Genomic DNA, 17,813 nt, shown 5'->3' with positions numbered 1-17,813 from the left:
TCGGCGGAGTTAGCTTGGGTACTTATACTTATCTGCCGTAATCCAACAAAATACCAGGTCTCTGAGATTGGGTGTTAATAAGTCAAGGTCTCCGGCAATGGAGCGAACCATCTGTATCTGTATTTTCTGGGGAACGAGTGGTCCAAAGATCTTCCTTTTCCTTTCTAAACGCATTTCACTTTTGTGTGCGCGGCAGACAGGTGTGCAAATATTTGCGAGAAATTGTTTAAATGGGGGACAGAAAAAACAGGAAAAAAGTGGGGAAAAAACAGAGGCATTGGGAAACCGCTTACCAAATCAAGTAATTAACGGTTTGATTTACTAAACGCATTGAATCGTCGCCTGTTGGTTAATGGCTAATGGTAATGTTCGCTGTACGACGAGCCACACTTCATGTTCATGTGCGAATTGTCGCCAATTTAAGGTCTTTTTTTTGCCACACTCAAAATAATAAGATTAATGTTAATAAAATATTAAATTGGTATATTGAAAAATACCCTTTTTGATATAAATAATAATAATTTAAATATTTAAAACCAGACATTAACAACAAAATGAGAAGGTGAATTCTTTAGAAGAAGATTTTCCTTTTCTAAAAGTTTTTATCTTGTTCTTTATAGTACGCATCGAATTTATCTTTAGATATGTCAAATATCAAAAAAATATATATAATAAACATTTTATTACTGTGTACTTTGCTTTTCCATTTCATTTCGAGTGCGCCTGCGCACTTTTCTTTGCTATTTGCTATTAGTTATTTGTCAGCTTTTTGAGGCAACTGTTTATGCCACGAAACGCGGCAGACCAGCGACATCTGCCAATCCTGCCAATTGGCGATTTCTCTTTCGCTGGAAAAATGTGGCAATAATCGTAAAACTTTAACACAAATATTGAGCGGAGTAATTATGAGACCCACAACTAGTTATGGCCACTTGGAAACTGCAAACTCGGGATGACTGCAACTTTCAGCGACTGGATTGATCGTTAGGATTGATCGCTTGGCCCGATTTTTTGAGCCATGACCATATATTTGAAGACAGGAGAAGTTGGTCAATCTGGAGGAGAAACTACTGGAGTGCATCCCGCAGACAGACCACTGATCATCATCCCATCCATGATGTACTCGTAATCCTCATGAATTCCATTACCTCATCAAGCCAAGTGCACGAATCTCGCAGATAAACATCACTGCAATCGTCGCAGATACAAAGATACAGATACAAAGCCCATTTCCGTTGCCTCCAAGCCCTTTGAATTGATTAAACCCCCCTCGTAATGCCACTCTATTGTGGTGCATCCGCGGCTCAAATCTCTCACCTTTCAGCTTCCGTGAAAATAATTCAATTTCATGCCGCATTATCTGGGCTACCCTTACCCTCAGCCTACCGATTGAGTTCTTATATAAGGCCCTCGAAGAGGAAAGCCTCTACGGCGGTTGCAACTTGCAATTAAATCAAATGGACAGCGCACTCATCACTTCGATGGCTGCAGAATGAAAGAGAAATTAGCCCCCTTCTGAGATTTAAAGGCAATACCGGTTACTCTTTCCAGTGGAGAAAGAAATAATGTGTCATATAAATATTTCTAAAATTAATGGAAATTAATGGAATGGATATGCCTTAACATAAGAATTTCTATAATGGAATAACATCCTCCTTTTAAATGTTAAATTATTTTCAAATGCTATATATTTCATAAATTTTGTAATAGCATGAAAGTATTTAATTAAAAATCTTAGCATATGTAAAATATCTTTATATATTTATAAGAATTATCAGCTAGAAATTGTACAAATACATTTACCTGAATTTTTTTAGACAAAATAATGATTTTTTTATAGAAAATTATTGGAAAAATGTGTTTTTCGATATAATTCGGTCAAACAGACATCGACATCATTTTCGGGTACCTTTTCCTACGCATCATTTTTCCATACATTTTTCATGACAAACTTAATATAACATGTTTTTTCCCAGTGCATCCCCTCGGTGGATCCCATCATGTGGCTGAAATGCGCGACTCCTTGACAGGCGATTTTGTTCGCTTTGGCTTGGCTCGGTTTGGCCAGCCGTTTGACAACAACTTTCACAAACTTTAGCCAGCGATCGCGATTCTTATTACAGAATCAGGTGCGGGACTCTCACTCTCTCTTTGAGTCACTGAACTGGCCACTTGCAACTTGCAACTTGGGGCACGTTCGGTTGACAGTAAAAGTAAATCCGCGCGGGAAAAGTGAACGCAATCGAAGGCGACCCACTTCCCGATCCCAACAATAAGTCGCCCCGATCTTTATCTTTATCTGCATCTCTATCTTAGTTTTTTTGGGGGGGAGAAGAGGGGATGCTATATGCACATATATTTTTGGGAAATCTGTGGAGAAAAGTGGGTGGCCCACAGCCAGCAGCGACTGTCTTCTGTCTTCTGTCCACTGTCTCCTGTCTTCTGTTGGGTGTCGAGTGTCAGTCGTAGAAACCGAAATCGAACCGAAAAACTGGCCGGACAAACGCACACGCAAAATAAACCAATAGTGGCCCAAACGAGCCATTGGCGTGACTTAATGATGCATAAATAAACGAGCCTCCAACTACCAGACTGGGCTTGGTTCGGGTTTTCGTTTGGGGTCCAGCCAAAGATACAGATACTTACACACAGGGAAATTCATTTTGAAAGTGATCATTTTATTAAATTTCGTTCACGAGATACAGATCCAAGTCTGAATGCAGTAATATTCCAATTTAAATTTAAATTTTAAATGAAATGTTTTAGATAACTTTTTTAAATAATATTAAAAAAAAAAACATTATCTTTTAAATAAAATATTCATGAGTCAGATATAGAAATAAGATCTTTAGTAAATAATAGCTTACCCAGTTATATTGTTTTTAAATAATAAGCATTTACTACAGATGAAATACATTTACTTTCATCCATAATTCCATTCAACCTCCTAGATATCCAATTTTCTTTTTTTGTTTTTTTTTTCAGTGCACAAATGCAGCTCCCTCACGCATCTCTATCGCTGAGTGCGGCTTAATTGCGCACTCTGTGGCCACTGTGGGACCAATCCGATGGATCCAATGAAAGTGAGCTGGCGATCGCCGGCGAGGGAAATGTGGGTAAAAACAAAAGTGAGCCGCCACCGACGAGATAACCAGAATTTCCAGCCCAGACTCCTCTCATCCTTTTTTGGCAGTCTGTGCAGAATTTCATTGCTTTTCACTTTTTCCTGTGGATTGAACTTTGGCTTGAGATCGAAGAGAGAGGCTCTGGCGGTTGTAAAAAATGAATATGTGATAAGGAGGTATTGGGAACATATTTATGGAAGGCGAAACCCCGAATGTGTTTTCCAGTTTCTAAAAGACAGCCGAAATAAGTAAAGGCATGCTTTATTATTTTTAGATCTCATTTACCTATTGTTTTTTTTTTTTTAATACCAGGTTAATTGTTGTTATAAATAGTTTGTAATAATCCCAATAAATATTTGAATATTTTATATAATTGCTTAAGCGTCAATTAAAGAAAATTACATGGCAGACATATTTAATATTGTTCATAACAAATATTATTTTTATATCGATATTACTTTTAACTCCACATTGTAACCACTTTCAAAGAAACTTCACTGTCATTGGCTTTCATTGCAGATATATATTTCAAATCGTTCATTTCGAATTTTTTGACTTTCTTCAGTAATACCATAGCACATACACATAAAGCACGATCAACACGAACAGCAGATGGATGAGAAAGAGCTCGATGGCCAGGGTGAACAGAGCCAGGGGCTTGAAAGCCACATAGGTGATCTGGATGAACATGGCCGACGGAGAACTCTGGGGTCATTGGAGATTCCTACTCCTGAATGGTGAAGGTCAACTGCTTGCTGCGCGAACTCTCGAATCGATTGGGCGTATGCATGCTGAGCATGGCGGAGATTCCCAGTCCCAAGATGCCCAGGAGCAGGGTCACCACGAAGAGTCCAGCGAGGATGGGTGCCGAAACGAAGCCCACGCAATCGTAGACCTCCCCGTACTCCGGGCGTCCATTTAGCCAGGGTTGCACTTGGAAATCGGTGAGGATCAAACCCTGAATAGTCTCATTACGCTGAGGGTTCAGGAAGTGCACATTCTCCGCCGAGCAGCGATAGGAGAAGCCCAGTGGAGCATTGGGCAGGGTGTACTCATCACCACGGGCCACCAGCACACTCTTGAGATCCCTGTACTCCACCTCCACATTCCTCAGCGTCCAGGATCCCCGGATCAAAGAGAACTTAAAGCGCAGCGTGCACTTTTCACCCGAATGCATGAAGGTGATGCTCAATCGACCATATCCCTTGGCCCGCTGATCGTCGAAGGTGATCTGCTTGATGTGCTCCTCCAGTTTGAGCGTGTCATTGGTCAGCCGCAGTTCCAGGGGTCCATTGAGACTCAGCACCGCCTTGTTGCCCTCGGCCACGTAGATGAAACTGGCCTCGGTTTCCTCTGGGCCTTCAGCTGACTTGGATTTCTCCTTATCCTTATCCTTCTCCTCCTCCTCGCCGGCCGGCGAAGCCTCCCTTTTGGCCAGGAAGTGAGCCTCCTCTTCGCGACTGGCCAGGATTCCCAGGACTTCTCCTCTGCCGTAGGTGTTCAAGGCTTCGTTGTAGGCCGACAGGATCTCGGAGTCATCCTCCTCTCCATGTCCCGAGAGGCTTACCACCTGAGAAATGATACAAGATGTGATAGAAGAAATTTGTTCTTAATTCCCTATTTAATGTATTTTAAGAAGCCTATGTATTTAATAATCTTTTTTATAAATAACTTTTCTATAAATTATTTTTTGAGGTCCAAAGTCCATTTTGTTTTATATCTAATTATACTTTAAATTTCATATCAACTTTTCTCGAATACATAGAAATTTATGTTTTTTTATATATATGTCAACTCACCTCAATGTTGGCATTGAGACCAAAGGGTTCCGCTGCGAGACTCCTTTGTGGCAGATAGGTCCAAGCGCCACTCTTGACGAGATTCTGGAACCTGGGATACTTGATGCCCTCCAGTCGATTGGTCGAGTTCCGCACAAAGACCACAATCGCCTTGGCCTCCGTGAAGAGTTGCGTCAGCGGCAATTCCCTGCTGTTTGAGTCCACCAGAGCCTGGGATTGCAGGCCAGTCACCCTCTGGTGACCCCAGAAGATAAAGGGTCCTGCTATGGAGGCACTGCAGCTGCCGAATGCCACGGACAGCAGGGTCGCAACGAGAATCAGCTGCATTCTGGAGTCGCCTGTAAATGTGCGTCTAACACCAAAGACTTTCTGCCCTCGATTGAAATGAGGGATGTATGTATATACAGAAAAATCGATTGGGCAAGACTCATGCGCAGAAATAAACCAGAAGCGGCGGGTCTCCATGGGTGGTGGAATATGCTCGAATTCCCAGTCAGTTCTTGTGAGTTATGTTGAGAAAGTAAATCCACCACCACATTGAACACCACATGTTTTTGTAACGTACCTTCAGTTTAAACATATTTAGAAAACATATGCATAGGAATTTTAGAGTCCAGTAAGATGACTACATTTAATAGCTATTAATCAACAATTTTGATATTAGTTACTGTACAGCCTAAACAATTTTCTTTGTAAATTTTGATAATAATTACTGTACAATTATTTTTGATAAATGTATAAATATTATTTACAGGAATAGAAAATAAAATAAAACCTCGAATTTATACACAACTAGATGCTAAGCTAGTGACTACGTTGATATTTAAAATCGATTTGAGTATTTGACAAAGTAACATTATTTTTAAGATTTAAAGGAACTTAAAGACTAAGCCAATGACTACGAAAGCTAATACAAAAGGCTTTGGTTCGGTTGGAGCTGAGTTTGAGGAATAAAAGTTACCCCTGAAGTTCTTGGTTCCTATAAAAAAGATATAGTAGATTATTAAGGATTCTTGAGACTTAGAATCAGGACTACTTACTTTTCTCATTGGTATCCCTCACACCACAGGTGCGATAAGAAATGGTGGCCTTTCTCTTTTGGTTCACATAACCTGGAATGAACAGACTAGGGGCATCCAATCTCCCAGCGGCTATCAAACGGGACATATCCAACTCCAATCGGTGGGCCAGAGGTCCCTTGAAATGGATGATCATCTGGATGCAGGCGCCACCATGAAGTTCCTTGGTCTTCCGAGCATCCACATCCAACATCCACTCGGGAATGCCCATCACGGTTCTTAGCTCCTCCAGAAACTGGGCACTATATAATATATTTTATAGAGATTAATTAATTAAGGAATATAATATATTTATTTATACTTACACTACAAATCGGGGCGGCTTTTGCAGGTTGATGTATTTAATGACATTGTGATCGGGTTCTATATTTGCACAGGCGAACCTCTCGTGGGAATTATCGGGTCCAAAGATCACAATAGAACGTCCAATGGCTCCCACAGGAGCCTCCAAGGGGAAATTAGAGTCGGTAAGGACTACGCGTTCACCTCCAAGATCTAAAATAATAATTTATTAATAAATTATAACTAGGTAGTTATAAAATGATTTAAGATATCGTACCTATAGTTCCCAAACGAGCTCCAACATCGCCTACATAGCAACGCAAAGGATTATCGGGACTGCACTCCTGTTCATAGAGATCCAGCTAAAAAATAAATATTCCAATTAAGAGATTTAAATTCCTTAAATATTAATTCAAAACCCACATTCAAGGGATCTGCCAGTTGTGTGTAGTACGGATTCCAAACATATCCTCCAGCCACACAGCGTGTGTTTGTGGGTTTTACGGCTGCATCCACGCCCACGGGATTTACGAAGATCTGCCAGTTGTGGTTTCTCGTAGAGTTCCTATCGTTTTTACCAGGATGCCGCAGCTTCACCTCAATCACCGTCTCCGATTGACTGCCATCATTGTGGATTAACTGCGTCATCTTCACATAACCATAGGCATATCCAGTGGGATGATGGAACGAGGCAATGGCCCTGAGTTCCCTGGCCTCACTGGGACTATAGCCTCGCTCAAGGGTACTAAAAATGGAGGTTCAAATAATTGAAAATCTTTTAAAACTAAGGATAGCCCACCTGCAGGCCCATCGAGCATTCTTCTGTCTCTTCTGAATGACCACAGATCTTCCAATGATGCTGTTGTAGCCGAAGAGCGGAAGATTCGTATCATTGTAGGCATCCTCGAACTGCGTGACTCCCTCGAGGCCTCCAAACTTTCCACTCAGATCTCCCATCTCATACTGATCGGTGGTTCCTCTTTTTGGAGGCGGTGCTGATTTGGGACTCACATCGAAGGGATTCCAGTGGCCATATAAAGTGGAGGCTTCGCAGGGAAAAGCCAGATTGGCTTCCACGGGGGTCTGAAATTGGGTTTATTTTATGATATTTATTTTTATGATAATTCCAAATATACCTACCCTATGTATATGATATCCTGTGTTATCCTGCAATCCCTTCAGCTGCACTTCGACGTTGCTAACATCGTACTCCGATTGCTGGGTTATCTCGACCCTACCACTAACAGTCAGGGGATCTCCATTGGCATACCACTCCTTGGCCACCACTTTTCGACGGAAATGTCCAATAACCGCCGAACAGGCTAGTCTCTCCCCTCTAGCTTTAGGACCACTATCCTCGTAGATAACCAGGGACTTACCTAGAATGCTGTGCCTTCCAGAGAGCGGAAGATTACCATCCACAAACATTCTCCTGCTTATTTTCTGGGCCACCCTTCTTCCTCCAGCAATGGTTAGAGTTCCCAATCTCGAATCCATGGCTCCCATTCGGCACATCGAGGGTAAATTTGGTTGGCAAAAGTCATCCACACTTCGATTGCCCCAATCTACTCGATATGGATTAAAGACAGGTCCTGCCGAGATGCACCTCTGTTGCCAGTCATAGAAATCCTTTCCAGGTGCATTGCTATGGATGGCCCAACGATGATCACGGGTGGTATTCTGTGTGGAACCATCCGCCTGGATTAGGTACTCAAATAGAACGGTGGTGTCCTGCCAAGGCTGCTCCGCCGGCTGTCGCATGATCACACGACCCACCACTGGGTAACGGAAAAGAACCTGGAAATTAGGATACACAAATTAAATATTTTATAAGAAAGAATTTTAATTTTATATCTCACCTGAGCCGTAATCATGTCACGTTGGTAGATTCCATTCCTTTGATATTCCCCCAGGCTGGAACAGCCCCATATCATCTTGGTAATATTAGTCACATCAGATCGATTGAAGGTGTATATGACCAGGCTCCTTTGGGCGATGCTGTGACGTCCTTGAAGGGGCAGAAAGACATCCCAATAGAGGCCATTCAGCTCGGAACTCGTTCCTGGCAGGACATACTGATGGAAGTAACCCTTGTTGCGACCCTGCAGCTTCCCCGAGAGGTCGCCCAGGGGATACTGCTCCTGGGTTCCATAGCCAGGCGGTGGTATGTTATCGTTTATCTCGCGGGGATTATGCATCTCCCCGGTGGTCCAACAGTAGTCCTCATGACCCATTCTCTGGGGCACCGGTGGTAGATTGTGTATCCTGAAGGCGGCCACATCCTCGGCAAACTTGCGACTCACGCGCTGGGAAAGCGGAGCTCCCAGGGTGAAATTGAGGAAAGTCGGGTCGAATTTGGAACGCTGAGTGAAGGTCACTTCTCCCTTGACTCCACCCGAGTTGATGAAAGTTCTGTGGTTACAAAAATTAATATAATTATTATAAATTCTATAAGAAAACCGCAGTAAAATCCCACTCACTTGTAAGTCAACGGTTGAACATGACGAATCTTGGTACAGGCGAGATAAGAATCCGGATGTTGGTTATCGAAAAGTACCAGGTAGAGAGTCCTGTGTGGAATAGTGAGATCCGAGGGCAACAGGGCGAGCTTGGCATCCCTGAAAACACTGCGTTGTGGCGAACGCAGGGCATTCTTGGCCACTCCAATCCTCCCCAGACGAGCATCCAGGTCGCCGATTCCCTTGCCAGCGCCACCGCCCTGAGGATCAAAGACCAACTGAAGAAAATTGCAATTATCCTCGGTGCGATGATGGTCATGCTTGAAGATATCCGTCACGTAGATTTTCCAATGGTGCTGGGTAAAAGTTCCAGCTTGACTCTTATCTTCTTCGAGAAGAGCTGGTTGCTCTCTAATATGATAAAGATCCGAGTAGATTAAGGTATCCCCAACGGCTCCTTCGGCAGCAGCCAACCAACGAAAGTGAACAGATCCTGCGATGGGAGTATTGAATCGAGCCTCCGCCATATGCTCCACGGAACTTTGGATGGTTGTTATGGTGGCACAAATCCGGAAATTAGAGTTGACCTCGGTGAGAACCAGTGACTTGCCCCAAATGCCTCGATCTCCAATTAGCTGCATATTGCGTTCCCACGAGGAAGTTTCATTTCCGGGGAGGACTAGGTACTCCAAATCCTCATCGAAGGACAAAACTTGACTACCCAAGCGACTCAGTTCGCAGCGCTCTTCGGGATCTGTGTTCGAGTAATCCACGGGGAATCTTCGTACTCCCCAACTCCAAACCTGATCGGGATACTGCAGAGTGGCCTCCAGATTGGCCTTGATCTCCACCGTGCTGGCATTCATTTGCCGAAAAGTAATCTCTCCATGGAGACCCCTCTGCGAGATGTAGGCGATCAGATGCTGTGCATCAGCTGAGAGTCACACAAAAGTAGAGAGTGAGAGTGGGAAAACCAGAGTATGGTGAGTTATAACAAGAGTACAGGGAAAAAAAGTATGATTAAAATCATAGCTGACCAAAAAATAAATTTAATCTAGCTTGACAATAAATATTTTACTTATATAGAGCCTATGAAAAACTTATTTCCATGCTGAATAAATATGATCTATAATTTTTTTATAGGTATTTTATGATATTTCTTTCAATATTTAATAACATTTTTTCCAGTTTACTCTAGGTGTGGTGAGATATCCAAAGACACAGCTTGAGATACTTTCGTTTTCTTTCGCCACGCAAGATCTGCATACAATTGATGGGAATTCCAGCACTTACCTCCACTTATCCATGATGCAATCCAGCAGACCGTTGAGAACCACAAAAGGTGTCCCGTTTGAGCCATAGTTCTGGTTCCGGAACAACCAGATATTCCGCAACAAAAGAGCTCTTTAAGTGAATGTGGCAATCGTGAGTCGTCGTGGCTGACTTTCACATTGTAGTGCGCATGCGTGCGCGTCAAAAACTCGACTGGAAACTGGTCGCTCGAAGGTTTGGGTATTGGCCATCGACTTGGCCAAGTGTGGGGAGTTTGCCACTGCTTTGTTGGCTCCCCTAGCTCCCCAGCTTTATCGGTGGTTTTGTTTTGATCTGGAACTTGTTTTCCGGCACCGCTCAGCTGAGTCACATATAATATTATCCATACCCCTGAAACCCGAACCCCTTTCCCCTGAGAAAGTCAAACTCCATTCACTTAGTTGTTCTTTTTTCAAGACGACTCGCTTTTGCTTTATTCCAAGACTTCGTCATTGTATCATCATCTAGTTATGTTGTATAAAAACAGTTACTTGTTTTCTATTCTTTGTTCTTTTTTTTGTTCGTTTTTTTGTTAATATTTCTGACCGGGTTAAAAAATTTTCAGATTTTTTCTCATCTTGCCGTGTATAACTTAATTTATACTGAAGTAAAGATTCGATTCGCATTTAACAACTTGTTGCATGTTGCATTTTGAAATGGATTGGTGTGTAGTGCAGTGTAGAGTGTGTGCTCGTGTTGAGTTTTGAGTGTTAGTACATAGTATACAGTAGTATATATAGTGGCTTCTTCCGATCAGCCTAGGTACTAGTGGTTGTGGGTACCTTAATCAAACTAAAACCCCCCCACCCCACATCATATCGTATCAAAAATCCCACGGGGGGGTGGAGGATCCTCCTCGAAGCTTCGAAACGCATTAACTAGAAACACTGGGTTGGTTGTTTGATCGTTTCTTCATATTTCAGATATCATATTGGGTTCTTTGTTTGGGTTTGTTTATAACGCTGATAGTTCATAAGCAGAAAGTTGTGGTGATAGTGGTGGTTAAGTTATGTAAATTCGCATTAAACAATTTGAGTGAATGAACTTAATGTTTCTCTGTTATTAGCCTAACTCTCGATAACTTGCAATAATAATTGATAACTCATAACTGATAATCGTAATTGATATTGAAATAGAAATTGAGTAACGAACGTTAGATATGCATAACGATAAATATTGTTTTGATAGAATAGGATAAATAATTGGCTCTCAGTTAAATATTACCTAATAATATAGGTTGCTATAGGTATTTTGCCTCTCTCTCTCCTGGTCCTGCGAGATTTAACGAACATCATCAAAAACATTAAACTCACAAAACTGGCTAATAAATTCATATTCATAGTGGTTCATAATCATAATCGTAATCAAATTCAAATTCAAATTCGTGGGTCCAGAACTAACGAATCCAGCCTGGCTACCCATCAACATCATCCCTATATCATCCTTTTTAACATCCTTTATCCTCATTACGATCTCGATCTCGATCTCTGGTATTCATCTCTTTAGCTCAGCGATATATAAAAATAGACACGGCTTGGTTGTTGTTTTTAAGTTTTTTTGTTGATTTTATAGGTGTTTTAAATAAAATAGATAGCATTTGTTTTATAAATTTTACGTGTAAAATTTAACAGTAAATCAACTAGAAAACTAACGCATCGGTTCTTGTGAACGTGATCGTAAGTATCCCTAACTATGATGGACAGATACATATGGTAAATGGTTCTGATCGCTACCAAAATGTTGCTGAAGAAGTTCATTTTCAGTTCTGATCGGATGTTGTTGATCTGGTTGTTGGTGGTGTTGGTTCTTGGTACTTGGTACTTGGTACTTGGTGATGGGTAACAAAAAGAGATTACAAGATACTGAGAATCTACATATATATGTAAACGAGCGTTTCTTTTAATTACGTTTTATTATTACTGATTTGACTGATTGATTTCTTTAACGTTCTGATTCTGGCTGTTGGTAATATGGATGCTGAGTTAGAAGTTAGGATGTGATCGGTGGTTGCCCTAGTTGGATAACTTAGGCGGCCTCCTCCTCCTCCTCTTCACCCTTGCCGGTGAGCATCTCGATCAGGGAGGCGGTATCGATCTGGTTCTTGTCGTCGATCACCATCTGATCGTAGGCATCATCAACCTCCTTCATGGTGAACTTGTCACCGAAGTTCATGAGCATTTCGCGGAATTTGTCACCGTCGATGAGACCATCGTTATCGAATGTTTTGAAGGCAGCAATAACAACATCGTCTTCATCGTTGGCACCGGAGGTGGCCATGCGGTTGGCGAACAGGGTCAGCAACTGGGTGAAGTTGATCGGACCCGAGGCCTCGCCCAGCATGGCGTCCAACTCCTTGTCGTTGGCGATCTTGCCAACGGAGTCGAAGGCGGCGCGCAGATCGTTCTTGCCAATAATACCGTCCTTGTCGGCATCCATTAGTTGGAAGGCCTAATGGATCGATCCAATTCCGAACGGAAACAGAGAGAGAGATAGAGAGAAAGAGAGAGAGTGGGTTGGTGACTTGGTAACTTGACTTGGCATGGATGGCATATAGATGGTATGGGATGATCGGTTCGCTTTCGCCGTGACATGAAGTTGGGCCACATGATATCTAAACCTATCCTAGACTCACCTCCTTGAACTCGGCGATCTGCTTCTGGGAGAAGACAGAGAAGACCGAGGAGCCAGCGCGCTTCGACTTCCTGGAGCCGCGGGATCCGCCCGACGCTCTCTTCGAACCAGTGGCGGATGCGGCCGGGGCAGGAGTGGCAGCTGGTGCCGGGGTTGCTGCCTCGGATGCGGCCTCAGAAGCGGTTTCGGAAGTACCACCCTCTTCCTTGGTCTTCTTCTTCTTAACCTTCTTCTTCTCATCGGCCTGTGGGTGGAAAGAAGGGGTTTAGTAAGGGGTTTGAAGGTAGTAGTTGGGATATAGGCAGTCAGTTCGGTCCTACAGTTTGTTCAGAAACTTGAAAGTCATACTATTGAGAAATGTATTAAACGAGTCTATCCAGTTTGAACTACTTAATTTAAAAGATATCCTTTAGAAAGTGTTTCATTTACAGGTAGCTTTTAGGAATGTTCTCCATTTAGAAGGATCTCCTATTAGAATTACTTCGTATAAAAGTTATCCATTCAGGCCAGAAAATATGTATCTGGGGCGAAAAGTTTTCCACTTGGCTATAAATAGCCCGGACGCATATTACATAAGCTGCCCGACGCGGATATCGGATTTCGTTACTGACGCGTAACACTCGGTTTCGGACCGATCCATTTATAGAATTGTCTGGCACTACATTCTCACTATACGAATACGGTGAATCGGGGTCACCATTGGTTAAAGTTCACTTCATATTTCGTATCTTCTTGGTATTTCTCAAATGCAACTGATTCACTGATGCACTAATTGGCATTATCCTTGCTGCTTATATCCAGGCACTGGGATCCAGTTCGGTATAGTTCAGTTCAGTTCGGGTGATATGTATTCCTGGACGTATCCTTACCATGGTGCTGAACTTGGATGTGTTGTCTAATCGAGTCGAGCCGTCAGAGCACACTGAATCTCTGGCTGATTTTATCGCCAAGACAATGATGTTTTAAGAGCTCGGAGGAGCTCTGCTTCTTCCACCCATTGGGGCCGATCGTGGGGGGTTCGGCACACTTCGGGCATCTTCGGGTGGCATTCGCTAGTACGCTGTATCTGTATCTGCAATATTCGTGCTGCCTTTTTTAGTATCTGCAAGGCGAGGTCCGCCCAGGCGATAGGTGGGGTGCTGGGCGGCTATATCTATATAGATATAGCCAGAGCATAGCTATAGCATAGCCTATGGTATACCATGGTATCCGAGTTGTTTACTCATCGGGCGCTGCTCTAATCAAAAATCTAATTTTAAAAACGCAGAGAAAATGCTTTTGGCTTTGGCTTTTGGGCAGCAGAAGCCTATACATATGTTCGGAATTTATTTCGGTGCTTTCGATTCGGATTCGTATTGGTTCGTATTTTGGCTCTGGCTCTCTGTTGTGGATACATTTCCCCGTCTTCAGATTTTTGTTTTGTTTTCTTTTATTTTATTTTGCTCTTTTCTAGAGGCCACCCTCCTCCTAAAGGTGTCCTCTTGCGCTGAAATCACCTACATTTCCCTTGGCATCATATATATAAGTATATGTTCAACATATAGCATATGTCTAAATGTCTATTCACGCCTATATACTCGATGTTTTGCCTTGCCTACGTTTCTTTTCTGTTTTTCGAAATGCCTCCCGTACATTGTGCAATATGAATAGAGCGCCGAGAATTCCAAATCTATAGATCTGTATGGTATATGTACGCAGAACAGAGATCGAGCGGATTTCGTGTCGCATAAATATCCAACGAACCCGATATTGGACCAGAGTTATTTCGGCAACAAATGTGGAATAAACATCTGATTTTATCTATACGCTAGTCATCCATGGACATTGCATAACAATGGGAAGACTTCAGGTTTTCCATTTTCCAATTTTAATCATGTCAGCTAAACATTGTATTATCACGTCATTGATACATTAACCCTGTTACTACATATATTAAACTAAATATTATGATTTTGAAGAATCTTTATTGAACTGTGACTCAGATAATGCAAATTTCAAATACCTAATAATATAATGTAAAATGTAATGCAAATAGAAACAATAGATATTTAACCTTTAAAACAAACTATAGATTAATTCCTTATTGTAGTTGTCATTTGTAACAAGCAATTAAAATCTATTATTAACTGTTACCAAATATTTTTCATATATTATAGTAAACATAAATATTTGTATGAATATAAAAATTCTTTGACATAATAGCTTTGAGAGGTCTAACATAAAAATATGTTTTTCTGTCTGAAAATATGTAGGTGCGACTTCTTGAAGGTTCTTAGCCTTTTGCAATAAAAATATTTCGATGATTAATAGTAAGCAAAACATTTATTCAAGCAACATTAATCTGACGTCATTTTTGCCACCTACATTAAAAATGTTCCCTCCTTTTGCTAATATTATTATTAATGAAGGCTCAATGCATGAATATCAAACGGAAAATATCTCAATTAATGATGGGATCCGTGCGAGAAAGCCTTCATAATTCATCGATCAGACATAATGAAAATCGATTGGCGGCTGCAGTCTTCTTCGTGCTCCATTGAAAGTGATTTTCGGCGAAAAACTCTCTTGGCGCTGCAATTTTGGCACGTAACCAGGCGACATTTTGGCCTCGAGCCAAGCAAAACAAGAAGAAATAGAAGGAAAAACTGCCCACAATCTAATACGCAATGTAGCATTGAATGTGCGCGAAAAGTATAAATAGAACAAATTGCAAAAAACGAGCAAAATACACAGTCAAAGGAATGTTAAAATTAATGAAAACTGCGCCAAATGTATTAAGTTTTCCAAGGTGCATAAAGTATCTGGGAATATTAATGGTTTTGACACTCTGGAAGCTTTGTTTGTGGAGAGAGGTTAACAATCAAATTTGGGCGAAATATAACAGCCCACACGTAACATTTGTTTATCTCATGGTTTTCTAAATATAAACGCCAAATCATCTTCAACGAGATTTACTATAGGTATACACAGAGTTCCACCTGATACATAGGCGAACTTGGAGGCTGCCCATTCGGGAGGTCGGACGTCATTGGGAATCAACTGTATTCAGTGCCCGCAGCGCATTCCTCAGGCATCTCCGCTCCTCTCCTCACGCCTTGGCCGCCCGATGGCCGAAAATAGAAGAGCCAACGCGTACCACTGTGCTGCCCATTTCGATCTAAGGGAATAGTTTGGATTATACAGACGGATCTTGGCCAGTCGGGTTCCAACTCACCGCCTTGTCGAAGTCATTGGACATTCCCATGGAGACGAGCACCGAATCGGGGGCAAAGGAGTTCGCCTCGCAGATGGATCGGTGCACCTGCATTAGGGACACAAAATCCGGATTGGGTCCATTGCTGTAGTCGAAGCCAAAGGCCCCAATGGTCATTATGCCCATCAGGTTCAGGTGTTTCAGGTTGCTCCTGATGAACTGATAGAGTGCAGGGGCATCCTTGGCTTCGATGCCGCTCTTGACTAGGGTTTAGGATTTAGGTTAGTGAGTGTAAAGTTTGATAACTTGAAAAAACCAGACTTACCATCTTCACCACTGGTGTTAATCTGGATAAGCACCTGCAGCGGCTGCTCAGGAGTTGGCTGCACTTTAGACCAGGCTGCGTCCAGTTTGGTGGCCAATTTCTCACTGTCCACTGTTTGGATCATATGCAGATTAGGCACCGAAAGAACCTAAATGGAGAGTTAAGAAAATAACAAAATATTTTAGAGGAATGAGCAATTTTCCTTAGTTTAAATTAGCGTAACATTACAAATTTTAAGGTATGAAGAGTTCAAGATCTTTCTTCGCATTTCTGTCTCATCAATTGAATAATTATAAAATTATAAACATTTTAAGCATTTACGAATTTGAAAAAATTTTCCGTTCTAGCTGCAGTACTTTAAAAATCTTTTACACAGTATAGCTTTAAAATCGTTTAAAGTTTATAGGAATAATTATGTGAATAAAATTGTGTTTTCAAAGGTAATTACTAGACGTTGGGTTATAGGTGATATCTGTTTTGTTACATTTGATTACCAGTGATACTTGATGGCTTAAATCCTTGATAATGGATAAAGGCTTTTTCCTAAAAATTGGTAGTAAGTTTTATAAAATCCGACGTCTAGATACAAATAACATATCTATTTCCCTTCTAACTTATTAAAAACGTATCAAAAGACAAATCTTCTTTTGTGGTAGAGGATTGACTGAGAAATGCTAGTCAACTTGTTGCATTTCCATCTATTAAAGCTATGTTGAAACCCTATAGGTTGAGCCCTAACAACTATTTAGACTGTCATTCCCTGTAGTTCTTTATAGAAAACTTTAAACAAATCTTTAGGAGCTTCTCTGACACTCGAGGAATGGACGAGTTCTTCATTAAAATTCCCTTTTTAAATGGGTCTACAGATCGTCAGTCCAAACAAAGCTGACCTTGTTGATCTTGTTGCTCTGCATGTGGCCAATGAAGTGCCACCTGATGTCGGGACACTTGGCCAGGATGTCCGGATGGCGGCTCTTCTCCTCCAGTTCCTGCACATAGTTCTCCCCGAAGTCCCTTTGTCCGGCCTCGTAGGCCTCTATTACCGCCTCCGCTGGCTTTGTTTTGCTAACTGCGACGAGTAGGGGTCTTGGAGCTTGCACTTCCTGTGGGAAAGATAAAGATATTCTTGTATAAGATCATAAAGGAGAGATAACTGAGTTTATTTCACCTTGGGACGCTGCAGAAGCACCTCGTCAATTCGCTTCAACACGTGCTGCAAACCGGCTTTCACGTCGAATTCCGCCATTGTGCGTCTTAGCATTTAACTGTAGCGTTTTTAATGGATTATTCGCTTTTTATTAAAACCCAGATAAACAGTAGTTATAATAGTTACATTAGATAAAACTCGCTGATAAGAAATCCCTCTTGTAAAAACAAAAACAAAAACAAAGTTTGCTAAACAGCTGTTTTGCAGTGGGACCGGAGAAAACAGAAATATACCAAAAACGACCTTTTATTGTTTGGAAACTACCATTTTTTGGCGGGAAAATTTAAACTCTCTAAAATAATTTTTTAGTACAAATAGTTAAAGTTAATAATATTTTAAACAACATAAAACAAAAGCAAATGGTATACAAATTAAGTTCGCAATTTCTACTACTTGGCAAAA

The 17,813-nt window shown here is 41.5% G+C and overlaps 4 protein-coding genes across 6 annotated transcripts; all 4 read right to left on the bottom strand.

The window, feature by feature from the left end:
* Positions 1 to 3,523: 3,523 nt before the first annotated feature.
* On the bottom strand, positions 3,524 to 5,728 carry VhaAC45RP (VhaAC45-related protein). 2 transcript variants are annotated; one of them, XM_017153262.3, is made up of 3 exons: positions 4,925 to 5,728; positions 3,875 to 4,695; positions 3,524 to 3,828 (listed from the first exon to the last, which is right to left on the bottom strand). In XM_017153262.3, exons 1-3 carry the CDS (start codon positions 5,387 to 5,389, stop codon positions 3,687 to 3,689), a joined length of 1,428 nt encoding a protein of 475 aa, XP_017008751.2. In that variant the 5' UTR covers positions 5,390 to 5,728; the 3' UTR covers positions 3,524 to 3,686. The 2 variants fall into 2 exon arrangements, with proteins under 2 accessions (XP_017008751.2, XP_017008750.2); XM_017153261.3 differs by having other exon boundaries at positions 3,629 to 4,695.
* Rsod (Related to Sod) lies at positions 5,542 to 11,439 on the bottom strand. Its single transcript, XM_017153257.3, has 10 exons — positions 10,038 to 11,439; positions 8,766 to 9,678; positions 8,145 to 8,697; positions 7,426 to 8,082; positions 7,085 to 7,368; positions 6,709 to 7,030; positions 6,563 to 6,647; positions 6,309 to 6,498; positions 5,965 to 6,245; positions 5,542 to 5,903 (listed from the first exon to the last, which is right to left on the bottom strand). Exons 1-10 carry the CDS (start codon positions 10,102 to 10,104, stop codon positions 5,794 to 5,796), a joined length of 3,462 nt encoding a protein of 1,153 aa, XP_017008746.2. The 5' UTR covers positions 10,105 to 11,439; the 3' UTR covers positions 5,542 to 5,793.
* A 509-nt stretch (positions 11,440 to 11,948) lies between these two features.
* On the bottom strand, positions 11,949 to 13,667 carry Mlc2 (myosin light chain 2). Its single transcript, XM_017153265.3, has 3 exons — positions 13,556 to 13,667; positions 12,688 to 12,930; positions 11,949 to 12,503 (listed from the first exon to the last, which is right to left on the bottom strand). Exons 1-3 carry the CDS (start codon positions 13,556 to 13,558, stop codon positions 12,081 to 12,083), a joined length of 669 nt encoding a protein of 222 aa, XP_017008754.1. The 5' UTR covers positions 13,559 to 13,667; the 3' UTR covers positions 11,949 to 12,080.
* Positions 13,668 to 15,430: 1,763 nt separating this feature from the next.
* Positions 15,431 to 17,621, bottom strand: LOC108065326 (pyridoxal phosphate homeostasis protein). 2 transcript variants are annotated; one of them, XM_070217510.1, is made up of 6 exons: positions 17,538 to 17,621; positions 17,373 to 17,469; positions 17,095 to 17,307; positions 16,205 to 16,352; positions 15,901 to 16,142; positions 15,431 to 15,843 (listed from the first exon to the last, which is right to left on the bottom strand). In XM_070217510.1, exons 2-6 carry the CDS (start codon positions 17,463 to 17,465, stop codon positions 15,775 to 15,777), a joined length of 765 nt encoding a protein of 254 aa, XP_070073611.1. In that variant the 5' UTR covers positions 17,466 to 17,469; positions 17,538 to 17,621; the 3' UTR covers positions 15,431 to 15,774. The 2 variants fall into 2 exon arrangements, with proteins under 2 accessions (XP_070073611.1, XP_017008753.2); XM_017153264.3 differs by lacking the exon at positions 17,538 to 17,621 and having other exon boundaries at positions 17,373 to 17,525.
* Between the last annotated feature and the right edge of the window lie 192 nt (positions 17,622 to 17,813).

Source organism: Drosophila takahashii, chromosome 3R, assembly GCF_030179915.1.
Source record: "Drosophila takahashii strain IR98-3 E-12201 chromosome 3R, DtakHiC1v2, whole genome shotgun sequence".
In the NCBI taxonomy this organism is placed as follows: domain Eukaryota; kingdom Metazoa; phylum Arthropoda; class Insecta; order Diptera; family Drosophilidae; genus Drosophila; species Drosophila takahashii.
This window is presented reverse-complemented; position numbering and strand designations above follow the sequence as displayed.

Bases quoted from the DNA above. Each gene is read 5' to 3' on its own strand.
- VhaAC45RP (XM_017153262.3), bottom strand. From the start codon at position 5,389: ATGGAGACCCGCCGCTTCTGGTTTATTTCTGCGCATGAGTCTTGCCCA. The intron at 4,696-4,924 runs GTGAGTTGACAT...ATCATTTCTCAG, and splicing joins GTCTCAATGCCAACATTGAG to GTGGTAAGCCTCTCGGGACA. The intron at 3,829-3,874 runs GTTGACCTTCAC...ATGACCCCAGAG, and splicing joins GAGAGTTCGCGCAGCAAGCA to TTCTCCGTCGGCCATGTTCA.
- Rsod (XM_017153257.3), bottom strand. From the start codon at position 10,104: ATGGCTCAAACGGGACACCTTTTGTGGTTCTCAACGGTCTGCTGGATT. The intron at 6,246-6,308 runs GTAAGTATAAAT...TATATTATATAG, and splicing joins AAGCCGCCCCGATTTGTAGT to TGCCCAGTTTCTGGAGGAGC. The intron at 5,904-5,964 runs GTAAGTAGTCCT...TCTTTTTTATAG, and splicing joins GAGGGATACCAATGAGAAAA to GAACCAAGAACTTCAGGGGT.
- Mlc2 (XM_017153265.3), bottom strand. The intron at 12,504-12,687 runs GTGAGTCTAGGA...TCGATCCATTAG, and splicing joins AGATCGCCGAGTTCAAGGAG to GCCTTCCAACTAATGGATGC.
- LOC108065326 (XM_070217510.1), bottom strand. From the start codon at position 17,465: ATGCTAAGACGCACAATGGCGGAATTCGACGTGAAAGCCGGTTTGCAG. The intron at 16,353-17,094 runs GTCAGCTTTGTT...CTCTCCATTTAG, and splicing joins AGAGCAACAAGATCAACAAG to GTTCTTTCGGTGCCTAATCT. The intron at 15,844-15,900 runs GTGAGTTGGAAC...CTATTCCCTTAG, and splicing joins CCAATGACTTCGACAAGGCG to ATCGAAATGGGCAGCACAGT.